We start from the raw sequence: 14435 nt of genomic DNA, 5'->3' as shown, positions 1-14435 counted from the left end.
AATATTGTGGAGATAGAATTGAATTTGTATTAATTAATCAGTTGACTTGGGGGGTTTAGGGAACAAAATTAAAATCAAAATATTCAAAAAAGTTCCCTTATCAACCAAGGTTGTGGAATAGTGAAGTAATGAAGATTTAACCTCACAACAGTCTTTCTCAAATGCTGTCGAAGCTTTTTTATGCTTAAGTATAACTAACCTCGAGATGTCAGACCAGAAAGCATCTTGGCATGAATTTGGATCACTATGGATCATTATGCACCTGTCAATTGTAACCACAGCTCCCACATCCGGGGGTATACCGGGGATAGCCGGTGAAATGGGCCATGTTTTTACCTTTCAGGTGGCCCCGCAGTGCCAGGTCTTCCTGGAAAATACAGTGTGGATGGGGCTTAACCTAATGTCCCTAATGGGGACTTTACCATCAGATTATCTCCGCAGGGCGGGGATTTTAGCTGGGGTTGGCTGGACCGAAAGTAAAAGTCCCCGCTATTCCGGGACCGGGGGGGGGGGGGGGGCGGGGAGGCATGGTTACAATTGACTGATGCATTAGCTTGTGTATTCAGATAAAGTTAAGAATATATATTATACATAAATGACTGTGCAAATCTTTATGTATCATCCAAATATGAGTACCTTGCAGGGTGAATGTTATTTGTAAAAATTATACTAAGTGAGCTTTCAAGATTGCCTTTTCAATCGCATACACAATGCAGTTTGAAACCTGGATAATTAAAACAAATCTTGGTTGTAGACCATTACTATTAAATATTTGATAAGTCACAGACATTATAAGGTACAGTTTAAAGGGGCTGTACTCAGTTAATGATGAAAAAGCAAAAATTTAAAGAAAATTGTAGAAAATTGACATAAACTTGGTATCGTTGTGTACAATTAATGCATTGAAACTTACTGATGATCCCCATAGTTTACAAATGATTTTTTAATAGCAGTTTTTTCGTGTTTTTCCATTAAAATCAGATTACTAGGTATGTCTACCGAGTAGAATTCATTCCTTATGCGTGATCTGCCGTTGATGTTATTACATGATATTAGCGAGTTAGGTATACATCTGGAAAATTCCACCCAGTAAAAGTAAGTCTTCATAGCATAGTGGATACGACACTTCACTGCAACTTTTATTTCATTTTGGTATTTTATTTACAATAACGATATCAAAGAGTAAAATATTTATTGAAAAAGTGTCCTTAGATTCGTTACAGCAAAAAAACAAAACTTTTTTGGTGCCAATCTGGTGTACAGTCCCTTTCATAAATAACAAGTGAAGCCAATGCTGTATTAATTTGAGACAAACAAAAAAAGACAGCACAAAGTTCAAAAAGTGTGACCAATGTCAGAATACCTTACATAATTTATAAATTTTCATGCGATTCAGACAATTTTAATGCTAGAAATCACAAAAATGCATTCCCTTAAATTATTCCTGTCATAGTTTAAAGCTACACTCTCACAGATTCACCGTTTTTACAACTTTTTTTTTGTCTTGGAAAGAGCAAATTTTTGTGTAAACATCTTCAAACCAATGATATCAGATTGCTGACAAATAGTCAGCTCGTAGTTTGTCATATTTCCGTTCGAAAATTAATGTTTTATGGCTTAAACCGTTACTTACAGTTTAAAAATAATGCTTAAAACATCATTTTTTTAACTTTAATATAAAAATCTGCCATCTAAATTTTGGTCAGCAGTCTTATATAACTGGTTTCCATGGATTTTCGCAAAAATTGGCTCGTTCCAAGACAAAAATTAAAAAAAACTTGTCAGAATGAGAGTGCAGCTTTAAACTCATAATAAAATTTCAATGCACTACATTTGACATAATTTTAAACAGATGAAAAAATGTTATTTTTAAAAAGCTCAATATATCCTTTATGTGACGCTTACATTATAATGAATTAATTCAGATCATAATTAAGTGACTTTTTTTGCACTTAAATGTGAACAAGAAAGCTTGGAATTGAACACTGAATGAAACTAGAATGAAATTAAATTAATCACAAAATTTCATCAAAATTATACACACAAATTTTCTTTGATATATGCAAAAAATGAAACTTTTTAGACTTTCAAAATTTTAACATTTACTAAATACGGTTATATAAAATGATGAATACATTAGTAGGATTTGATATCCTACTAGATGTAACTCGGCTTCGTTCGTTTTTCTAAACTTTCTCTCAGTGATGAAGAATAAATTTTATTCACTGCAGTTAATGTTTTCTAAGTTTATGAAAATAAGAACAATTGAAACAATTCATTAACTACTGTTGATCAGTGCAGATTGTGGGAGGTCATGGTTGAGTTCAATGAACCACCAATAAGCCCTGCCAAAATTGGATACTGATTGGTCAGTCAGGTGCTTTTGGTAGGAATGATTAGCATGAATGTTAATTTTAACCATCATTTATGAATGTTTACACAATCATTGAATATTGAAATAACAAGCGAAATGTTAGTTTAAATGATGAAAGCCATGAAATATGTGAAGTATTGAAAAAGAGACCATTTTTTCAGCTTGTATAAAAAATGAGAAAATTGTTAAGTAAAATTATTGATTGTTTATCAGGAAAATGTTGAAATCTCATGTTTAGGCCTATAGTGATCATACTTGATTGCTATGTTATTGGCACTTATTGCAATATCAAGGTCCGCACAGGATAGGAAAAGTCCTGGAAAACTCCTTGAATTCGGCATCAGTCCTGGAAAACTCCTTGAAAATGACATTGTCAGAAATATCCTTGAAATGTCCTGAAATAATAAAAATTTCCCATGAAAATTTATAATTCTCCTTGAAATTGGTCGGACGAACACTGTCTATTCAAAATAATCATGAATATTTACAAAATAAAAGCACTCGATAATACTGGCTTTTTCTTAAATGTAAGCTTCTTGAGTGAAATTCAGCTGAAAATTGGTGAAAATGTTTAACTTTCGTTTGTAAACATTGATGTGTTTGATGGGAGAATCGGTTTAATAACTCCATAAACAATATGTTTACAAAATAACCCAAATACGTGTGAAGATTAAACATATTTATATGGCACTGCATTCCCCGATTTCTCAAATAAGCCCTCATAATTGTGATATAAGATAAAATAACGAGTCATACTTACGTTTTTCGATGATATCCGTTCTTTTGCTCTAGCTCGGAAGTGTCATTGGCTCCTTTTTATACACAACTCCTAAAAGAGCTGAGCCACTGTTTTGCACCCGTGCAATAGGGTTATAAGTACTGCGTTTGATCCAGGAGGTTGTATTCAACTCAAGTAGATTTTTGCAGATTCGGATTTCACAAGGCCCAAGCCGAGTAAAATCAAAATCTACAAAAAACTACCAGAATCAAATGACATTCCGCCATATCCGGATCAAAACGCAGTACTTAAATAACCCTTTTATTAAATACATTACTGATTAGATCACTTAGAAGCCACATCTTTGCATAATAAATTTCATTTTAAGGATGCACTCACTGGTTTAATGACGTCAATTTAATATTGCGCAACATACTTGTTATGTCGTGACGTCACAAGAGTGGTATATGGCCGTATTGCACTGGAGCGGAATATGGGTTAAAGTATTTTGTAATATGTATTGCATGTGGATTGATGATGAGTATAAAATAAAGAATAAAATTATGTTTGGTATTCCATTCTCACTAGCAGTGTGATGAACTGCTGACACCATGTTATGAAATTTGATGGTCAAAGTATTTAAAAGACATTTCAATATTTCATACTTTAAAAACGATATTCATCTCATCTTAGTCTACTCAACTTGCTTTGCTATGTACAAAAGTCTGCAGCAGTAATATGAATAGCATTAGACAGAAGGCAGTGCCTAATATTTATCAACAGCACTAAGTTATCATGGTAACATTTTATATTAATTGAATACCAAGCACTAATTAAGAGGGACAAAATAATTCTTCACTTTTCAAATAAAAACTACTTCCTAATAGCATTGTGCATGCAGTCTGACATATGTGTACAATGTAGATGTCTTTTACAAAGATTGTTCAAAGTATGGCCCTATGGTTTAAAGCTCCCCTGAAAAAGAGGTGACAGGTTTTCTATATTGTATATAATTACATCATTGAAAATCTTCTCTGAAACTGCAAATAACAGTCCTTTGATATAAAAGGATTTGATCAAATTAAGGAAGTATGTGTGCCAACCACGTAAATTAATTTGTACAAGTCTGATTTAACGACTTTGAGAAATTCTAAAGAACTAAGACTTTATCTGATTTAACGCTTTAGCCCCCCCCCCCCCTCGCTCTACACACACTTAACTAGATTTTTCAAATTTCCTTTGCAGCTTGCAAGCAGTTTTAGTCTACAGTTTAAGCTAGCCCATTAAACAGTGACCCCTTGTGATGTGAGCCGATATTTTCAATGCTTAGAACATGGTTGTCAACATTCCCCTGAATGAAGCTCTAGTCCATCAGTGCTTTCAGCACTTTGATAACTATTAACAGCACCATACTAAAAGTGAAATTTTTCAATGGCTGACAAGACAGAAATAATATCTGCTCAGATACAAACCAAGGATTTGGAAACTTTGGCTTTTGAAGTTCAAGATAAATCCTGAGAACTGGATTGGGAGCGTTTATTGTAAATTTGAAGATTGATTTTTTGCTTGAACATTTGCATAAAAAAAGTGAAAAGGGCTTTGAAAAGAATATATACGATTGCACAGGAGAAGATATATATTAAATTGTTTTAATATTGTTTTTCTAGGGCCAGCATGCAAAGAGGTGAAGATGCTCCAAAAGATGATCATAGACGGCATGAACATTGCCCGTCTGAACTTCTCACATGGAACTCATGAGGTACACTTACTTTTGATAAATTTTGGAAGTGTAGTTACATTTGGTACTCTGCAAGTCTGTGTGAATATTCTCCAAACAATGATCATAGATCGCTTGAGCATTGCCAGTCTGAACTTCTCACATGGAACTCATGAGGTACACATACTTTTGATAAATTTGGTAGTGTACTTACATTTGGTACTCTGCAAGTCTGTGTGAAATTGCTGCAAAAGCTGATCAAAGACGACATGATCTCTTCTCACATGTATGTCATGAAATTGTGAGTGTTGTGGCGTCTGATATTCTGCAAATAGCAGTTAAAATGAGTAAACTGCTTGAAAGATGATTTATAGTCAACCTATTAAGCATTGCCTGTCTGAACTCCTCATATGAAACTTATAAGATTTTCTAACTTTGAATAAAATTGGGAGTGTAGTAATTATATATACCCAGCATTTCTGAAAGATGATGAAAGTGGAACATACTCGGTAGTCAGATAATCTCTCATGGAACTTGTGCAGTACATTAATTGGGAGTTAAGTAACATTTGATACCCTAGAAAGTCTTGTTTAGCATCAACAAATGGTTTTGCTACACATCTGCAGGTTAATATCTATTTTTAAATAGGTTTAGATTGAGACAAACTCCACGATGTATATATTATTTGTTTCAGTACCATGAGGGGACAATAAAGAACATTCGAGCGGCAGTCGCCCAATTCAGCCATCCCCGACCTGTTGCAATCGCACTGGACACCAAAGGCCCAGAGATTAGGACGGGCATCTTGGAAGGGGTATGCCTGGATTTGTTGTTTCTCACCCGTTGTTATAAATTTAAGATTCTCTGTGCTGGCATTCATAATAAGCATTAGGTCCTAACTTATGTCGATTTCTTAAAACTTTCCTAGTCAAATTAAAAGTGTTTTGTATAAATGTAACTTTTACATGCAAGTATGTATTTTTTTCGAAAAAGATAGTAAAAGAAAGAAGTTCAGAAATGATAAGATATTATATATCATGCAACTGTTAAATAATTAAATTTGGAGATTTATTAAAGTAAGGAAATGTCTTAAGATGTTTTAATAATATCACACTCCAGGGTGACAAACTTATAGAATTCATTGAGAAATCTAAATTTTCCAGTTAATAGGAATACAGTTTATGTAAGACAATCCATCAATATATGTCGTATGGCCCCCAAAAATTGAAATCCATTACAGGGTCCAACAATGTTTTGATATCCATTACAGGGGTCCAACAATCTTATCCATAACAGGGGCCCAACAATGTTTTGATATCCATTACAGGGGCCCAACAATGTTTTGATATCCATTACAGGGGCCCAACAATGCTTTGATATCCATTACAGGGGCCCAACAATGTTTAAATATCCATTACAGGGGCCCAACAATGTTTTGATATCCATTACAGGGGCCCAACAATGCTTTGATATCCATTACAGGGGCCAAACAATGTATTGATATCCATTACAGGGGCCCAACAATGTTTTGATATCCATTACAGGGGTCCAACAATGTTTTGATATCCATAACAGAGGTCCAAAAATGTTGTGATATCCATTACAGGGGTCCAACAATGTTGTGACATCCATTACAGGGGTCCAACAATGTTTTAATATCCATTACAGGGGTCCAACAATGGATATCCATTACAGGAGCCCAACAGTGTTGTGATATCCATAACAGGAGTCCAACAATGTTTTGATATCCATAACAGGGGCCCAACAATGTTTTGATATCCATTACAGGGGCCCAACAATGTTTTGATATCCATAACAGGGGTCCAACAATGTTGTGATATCCATAACAGAGGTCCAACAATGTTTTGATATCCATTACAGGGGTCCAACAATGTTGTGATATCAATAACAAAGGTCCAACAATGTTTTGATATCCATTACAGGGGCCCAACAATGTTTTGATATCCATTACAGGGGCCCAACAATGTTTTGATATCCATTACAGGGGCCCAACAATGTTTTGATATCCATTACAGGGCTCCAACAATGTTATGATATCCATTACAGGGGCCCAACAATGTTTTGATATCCATTACAGGGCTCCAACAATGTTATGATATCCATTACAGGGGCCCAACAATGTTTTGATATCCATTACAGGGTTCCAACAATGTTATGATATCTATTACAGGGGTCCAACAATGTTGTGATATCCATAACAGAGGTCCAGCAATGTTGTGATATCCATTACAGGGGTCTAACAATGTTTTAATATCCATAACAGAGGTCCAAAAATGTTTTGATATCCATTACAGGGGCCCAAAAATAGTGTTTTGATTTCCATTACAGGGCGCCTCAGCTGAAGTCAGACTGGAAACAGGAAATCTGATTAAGATTACCATTGACGATCAGTACTACGAAAAATGCTCAGCAGAAGTTCTATGGGTGGATTATAAGAATATTGTTAAAGTTCTGAAGATTGCCGATAGAATATTTATAGATGACGGCCTCATATCAATCATTGTCAAGGAAATAGGTAAGTTTAATGTGCAAGATGGGTATTTATTTAAGCTGCACTCTCACAGATTGACAGTTTTGACTTTTCATTTATTATGCCCCCCTTCGAAGAAGAGGGGTTTATTGCTTTGCACAGGCATGTCGGTCGGTCCGTTGGTAGACCAAAGCTTGTCCGAGTGATAACTCAACAATTCCTGGACGTATGGTCATCAAACTTGACATGAAGGTTGGGCCTGACCAGTAGATGACCCCTATCGATTTTAGGGCTCATCGGGTCAAAGGTCAAGGTCACAGTGACCTTTAATGATAAAATAATTTTAAAGCTTGTCCGAGTGATAACTCAACAATACCTAGACCTATGGTCATCAAACTTGATAAGGAAGTTGGGCCTGACCATTAGATGACCCCTATTGTTTTTGGGGGTCATCGGGCCAAAGGTCAAGGTCACAGTGACCTTGAATGGTAAAAGGTTGTCTGAGTGATAACTCGACAATGCCTGCACCCACGGCCATCAAACTTGACTTGGAGGTTGGGCCTGACCAGTAGCTGACCCCTATTGTTTTTGGGGCTTAGCGGGTCAAAGATCAAGGTCATAGTGACCTTGAATGGTAAAAGGTTGTCCATGTGATAACTCGACAATGCCTACACCCATGGCCCTCAAACTTGACTTGGAGGTTTGAGTTAATTATGATTTAAGGGGTCATTGGATCAAAGGTCAAGGTTACAGTGACCTTGAACGAAAAATGCTTGTCTGTGTGATAACTTGTCAATGCCTGCACCCATGGCCCTCAAACTTAACATTTAGATTTTTGGTGACCAGCTGATGACTACTATGGATTTTGAGGTAATAGAGTCAAAGGTCATGGTCATAACACACTCTATCCTCAAACTTTGAATGGTCATAATTTTAAAACTGCCTCAACGGCATACAATGTTAGCGACAAATCAGCTGTCATTTCGGTCCATGCATATTTCATTCAATTGTCCATATAATCCTGACAACATGGCGCTCAGGGGGGGCATAATGTTTGACAAACATCTCTTGTTTTTTGTTTAAAAATCAGTTGATTTTGGCATCGACACCTTTAATTGAGTTAAACAGCATAACTCACAATTAAAAACAGATCTCAATTTTGTTTGGAAAACTGCCTAAAATCCCATTTTCCTAAAGGCGTTAGTAACACTTTCGAACGAAAATATGAAAAACTGCAATTGAATAATTTGTCAGCGGTCATATATCTCGGGTTTCCAAATATTAACGCTAAAATTGACTCGTTCCAAGGCCAAAAAAATTGAGTTGTCAAAATGGTCAATCTATGAGAGTGCAGCTATAATGAGGGTTAGGCAAAGAAAAAAATAATCTTATAATTAGTTTCTCAGATGCATGTTTAAAAATTATTCAATTAGACAGAAACATAATTATCAAGGTATTTCAAGAAATAAATCATGTTTTAAACATTTTTACTTTCCATCTGAATTGAGCATTAGGCAAGGTTGAATTCCTTTCCTGAACACTTATTTTTTTTCATGCTTTCCGGTGTTTTATTGAAATATATTTCTGTTTAATTGAATAACTATGAATAATTAATTTAGATTAATTCATGTATGGGTGTGTAAGCTTATTTATACTGCCACTCGGGCATTGCCTATTCGGCGAGTGCTCCGTTAAGATTGTAAGTCATTTTAGGTTTTTTGGAGCATAGTGCACAGACAGAATGTAACCCTGGTTAGAGCTACCCTGGTTCTTTAACCTGCACCAGTGTATAGCACTGTCACACGGGACCCCCATTTAACGTCCCTCCCGGAAGACGATTAGTTTTTTTTTTGGTGATGCGATGGGGGATCGAACCTGCGACCCCTGGATTGATAGTCAAGCGTGTAACCTCAAGACCACGGATCCGCCCCTAATAATAATTCATGCATTCAATTCTTTGTTCTATTTATAGCTGCAGATCACCTCGTATGTGAGATTGAGAATGGAGGAGACCTTGGTAGCAAGAAGGGATGTAACCTCCCTGGAATTGCAGTGGACTTGCCCGCTGTATCTGAGAAAGACATACAAGATCTCAAGTTTGGTGTTGAACAAGGGGTAAGTAGGATTGGGGCAATGTTTTGAAGTTTTGTATGTTACCTCCCCTTGGATTGCAGTGGACTTTCCCACTATACATTTCTGAAGAAATATAAGTTTCGAGTCAAACAAGGGGCAGTAAGGATTGATGGATATGTGGAAAATTTCGAAACACTTCGTGTGACCACCTTCTGGAATAGTAATAGACTTGTCCACGGAGTCTTGAATGATACATGTGGAAGATCTCAAGTTTGGTGTCAAACAAGGGAATGTAGAATAAGTGGAAAATCTAAAGCTCATCTATGTTAAGAATGTTCGATAGCTTGTTATTATACCCCCACAAACGAAGTTTGAGGGGGTATATAGGAGTGAGCTTGTCGGTCGGTCGGTCGGTTTTCATGGTTTACGGGCGATAACTCGTAAAAGGCTAGACAGATTTGAAAATTTTTTGGTACACAGATGTAATATCAGAAGATACAGGTCAAGTTCGATATTGGGGCTGGTGGGGCCAAGGTCAAGGTCACTGTTGATAAAAATAGAAAAACGGTTTCCGGACAATAACTCATGAAAGGCTTGACAGATTTGAAAATTTTTTTGGTACACAGGTGTAACATCAGAAGATACAGGTCAAGTTCGATATTGGGGCTGGTGGGGCCAAGGTCAAGGTCACTGTTACTAAAAAAAGAAAAACTGTGCAGTAACCTTGGAGTTATGGCCTCTTTTCAAAGGAATGGTTTGCCATTCCTGTGTCCAGGCGGCATTTGGGGGTATTCGTCACTCCTGTGACAGCTCTAGTTGTTTATTGATTTAAAGAAGCCCCCATTAGATTTAATAATTTTTTTTAGAATATTCAAGTTGTAACTTTTGGGTGGGTATGCATCAACAATACTTTAAAAATGTTCAGTCTAATTTAAGTCCATAAAATACCATATTATATCATGTATAGGACGCTAGCATAGATAGGACGCAGGCAAAAAAATAGTTGAGAAAACGGGTAAAAACCCTTGATATATAAGATAGGACGCAGCGGAAAAATGTCAAAATCGGAGCCGAAAAATTGAGGTTGGTCAAGTATTTATAACATATATATTGAAGTAAAAAACAAACAAAAAATTGTATATAAGGCATATTTTGGTAACTGTCTTGTTTATTTCGATAATTATTGTCTTATTTTGGTAATTTAGTGTACACAACAATGATATATGTCTTGACATTTTGAGAACATTTACGCATATTATAAGACTTATAAATACAAATGCCGTAATAGTCCAGACTGACAGTCAACCGTTGCAACCGTTGCAATAGTCTCGACATGCTTTCTGAATGACAGTCAACCGTTGCAATCGCAACAAAACTGTGTATTGTCAAAACTGATGATTGTTTTGATAAGGCTTGTCGCTGTGCGGATTAAAGCATGTCAGCATAATTAAGTGTCAGTAATTAGCCTTGCCAGCGGAAGGCACATCGGGTAAAGTGCGAACAAACAACCATAAGGTTTTACCATCACAATAGTTTGTTCTATTGATGTTTTTCTAATGACAGACAGCGGGTGTTTTTCACACCTCCGCACATTTGAAAAGATTTGATAGTGATAATAATGCTACTTTGCGTTATGCACATTCATTTATCAATTTTTTAAAACAGTAACATACAACAAAATGTTTTGTAAAATATCGAAACATTAAAATCATAAACAACGATTAATTGATATTTACCTCCTTTCCCGATTTCCGTTGCCGTTATAACTCAATCCAGTTAAAGTGCTGACTCACATCGAGTTTTTGTGAGTAGCGTCCCTTTTATAAAAAAGTAAACACTCGTGTTTTTTTCAATTTATTTCTCAAGAAATCATTTTAAAGTAAACATTCAATATATTTCTGCGTGTGTTAACTTGCGTGATTTTACCTATGTCAGTTGTTCTCTTCGGTGACGCAGTACAGATACTTACTATTACCGCGTTCTTCCCCGGTCCGATATTTATGCCCCCACAAAGTGGCGGCATATAGGGTTGCCCTTGTCCGTACGTACGTACGTACGTACGTACGTACGTACGTACGTCCCGAAGATTGTTTCCGATCTAATTCTTGAAAACCGTTTGTCCAATCCTCACCAAACTTTAAACACATGTTTGTGACCATAATATCTTGATCAAGTTCGATAGTCATGGAAATCGCTTTAGTCATTTAGGAGTTACGGCCCTTTTTTGCCAAAAATTCCCGAAGATTGTTTCTGATCTAATTCTTGAAAACCGTTTGTCCAATCCTCACCAAACTTTAAACACATGTTTGTGACCATAATATCTTGATCAAGTTCGATAGTCATGGAAATCGCTTTAGTCATTTAGGAGTTACGGCCCTTTTTTGCCAAAAATACTTCAAAAATATATGTTTCCAATCTAATTCTTGAAAAGTATGTGTCCAATCCTCACCAAACTTTACATACATGATTGTGACCATAATATCTTGATCAAGTTCGATAGCCATGGAAATCGCTTTTGTCATTTAGGAGTTACGGCCCTTTATTTGCAAAAAAAGACTTGAAAAATACGTCCCGAAGATTGTTTCCGATCTAATTCTTGAAAACTGTTTGTCCAATCCTCACCAAACTTTTAACTCATGTTTGTGACCATAATATCTTGATCAAGTTCGATAGCCATGGAAATCGCTTTAATCATTTAGGAGTTAGGGCCCTCAGATTATCCTGAATAATCATTATGGCTTATTTTCTGTGACAAAAAATCGAAGTGGGGGCATCCGTGTCCTATGGACACATTTCTAGTTTCAACCTGAAATGGACTTGGAAAAAAACAGATGAAATTCTAATAGCATAGAAAGGACGCAGGCAATTTTTAAGACGAGAATTGGGGGTAAAAAAGTGCGTCCTATGCATGATATAATACGGTATTCTATATATGACTTATATGGTCAGGGCTATTCTAGTAAAACATATAATCCCCAGGGGGGAGGCAATTATTTAAATAGTATATTGGTGGGTGTCTTTTTTCGCTTATTTGGATGCCAATATAGTTAATTTGCTTCTGTAGGGTAGTGGCATCATTCAAAAATGCCTTCCCCTTGGGGGTTGTATGTTTAAATGGAAAAGCCTGCATTAAAATTAGACTTCCATGAGCAAGCCATAATTTTTAATACTATTGTTATCTGTCAAATTTTTTAACAAGCACAGTTTTACAAAATCCAGAGCATGAGCTTGCAGGCTTGTGCTAATTTCCACCACTGTTTATAATTTCACAGGTGGACATGGTGTTTGCATCGTTTATCCGCTCGGCTGATGGCGTACGGGAGATTCGACAAATCCTGGGAGAGAAAGGGAAGAACATTAAGATCATCGCGAAAATCGAAAACCATGAAGGTGTTAAGAAGTGAGTATTGATCATGGCGCTCCTTGTCATTCAGCACTTTAATAGAATAGTAGTTTGATTGTAAATAAATGTCAAGTTTCAACATCGGTGAAAAAAATCCAAAAAAAAAGAGGGGGGAGGGGGGGCATCCCTCTCTGGCCCACCCAGTTCAGTCCAACATCTCTTAAATAAATCCTGGAGGAAAAATGTCGTGTTTGTAATGCACCAGTCATTTGTAACTACGGCCCCCCCAGGTCTGGGGAATAGCGGGGACTTTGACTTTCGGTTCAGCCAAGCCCGGGCAAAGTCTCCGCCCTGCAGGGACAATCTGCTGGTAAAACCCCCACCAAATGCCCCCGCACCAAAGAGACCCTAGATAAGGCCAATTTCCCGTGAAGACAAAACCACCGCAGTCACCCAGCACTGTGGGGCCACCTGGAAAGTAAAAACTCGGCCCATTTCCCCGGCTATCCCTGGTATACCCATGGACCTGGGGGGCCGTGGTTACAATTGACTGGTGCATAATATATACAAACATTTTTAGCATTTTTGCTTCTTTACTAGCATTTTTTAAAACTAAATTAAGAATTTGAGACTGAACCACGTTTGTGAATATTGACCCAGGATTCCTATTCCCATCATGTCAATTTTAAAAATTGATGCATATTTTGCAAATCATGAATCTGACTTTAAGAATGATTTTCTTGTTCGAGGAGATATCAAGTTATGTTTTACCTTATTCAGTTAATTAAAAGAGATAGTGTATTGTGATAATCTTGATGTTGTCAGTTAAAATGACAATTTGCATATTGCCAGAAAATATACCTACATGTATGGAAAAGCCCATAACTCTGGCTTGACTAATTGCCAGGTATAGATTTTACATATGATGTAATCAATCTAATTATAGACTGAAATATGTTATGCAATTATTCTAATTATAGATTTGATGAAATCCTACAAGTGGTTGATGGGGTAATGGTTGCCCGTGGTGACCTGGGTATAGAAATTCCACCAGAGAAGGTTTTCCTTGCCCAGAAGATGATGATTGGTCGATGTAACAGGGCGGGAAAGGCTGTGATTTGCGCCACTCAGGTGAGTGTTGGAATTCACACGACATCTAGGAAGCTTTTCCCCTTGTTTTTATAGCTGATATTTAGTTGTGCGGGTTTGTTTAGAATGCCGAAAAGCACGGGTTTTATTTGTCTGTCATTTTAAAGCTGCTCTCGCAGTCTCTCACATAGTGACAGTTTTAATATTTTCTTAGTTTTTGTCTCAGGATCAGCTGAATTTGGTATCAACTTGGTCATATAAGATAACTCGCAATAGAAAGGATCTCAATTGTTTGGGAAACTCATTTTTAGCTCTACTGGCCAAAGGCCAGAAGAGCTTATGCGATGGTAATGTGTACGTAGTATGTGCGTCTGTGCGTCCGTGCGTCTGTGTCTTTCAACAATTTATTGTTAACGTGATACAGACTTCAATTTTGATTGTATCTCGATGAAACTTGTACAGTATTTAGATATCAATTAGAGCTTGGTTCCTTTCGAAAACCAGCCATATCCGCCTATGCATGCCTAGATTATGGGCCTTGAAAGTTTTAAATTAAAGAAATGCTATTTTTAGTTAACTTATTTTTAGCCATTCAGGTCTGCACGAGCAAATTCTATTTTTAGCCAAGTT

At 36.6% G+C, this 14435-nt stretch overlaps 1 protein-coding gene across 10 annotated transcripts in view; it reads left to right on the top strand.

The window, feature by feature from the left end:
- The window catches only part of LOC128221201 (pyruvate kinase PKM-like), a 73724-nt gene that overhangs the window by 33824 nt on the left and 25465 nt on the right, over positions 1-14435 (top strand). For all 10 annotated transcript variants that reach the window (XM_052929690.1, XM_052929688.1, XM_052929687.1 and 7 more), the window contains 6 exons: positions 4760-4851; positions 5504-5623; positions 7159-7345; positions 9273-9415; positions 12646-12773; positions 13697-13847. In XM_052929690.1, the coding sequence (XP_052785650.1) occupies positions 4760-4851; positions 5504-5623; positions 7159-7345; positions 9273-9415; positions 12646-12773; positions 13697-13847 (821 nt within the window). The remainder of the gene's footprint in view (positions 1-4759; positions 4852-5503; positions 5624-7158; positions 7346-9272; positions 9416-12645; positions 12774-13696; positions 13848-14435) is intronic.

The sequence above is a fragment of the Mya arenaria genome, chromosome 16 (genome assembly GCF_026914265.1).
Source record: "Mya arenaria isolate MELC-2E11 chromosome 16, ASM2691426v1".
Classification (NCBI taxonomy): domain Eukaryota; kingdom Metazoa; phylum Mollusca; class Bivalvia; order Myida; family Myidae; genus Mya; species Mya arenaria.
The sequence above is the reverse complement of the archived record's forward strand: the minus strand, read 5'-3'. Positions and strand labels throughout refer to the sequence as shown.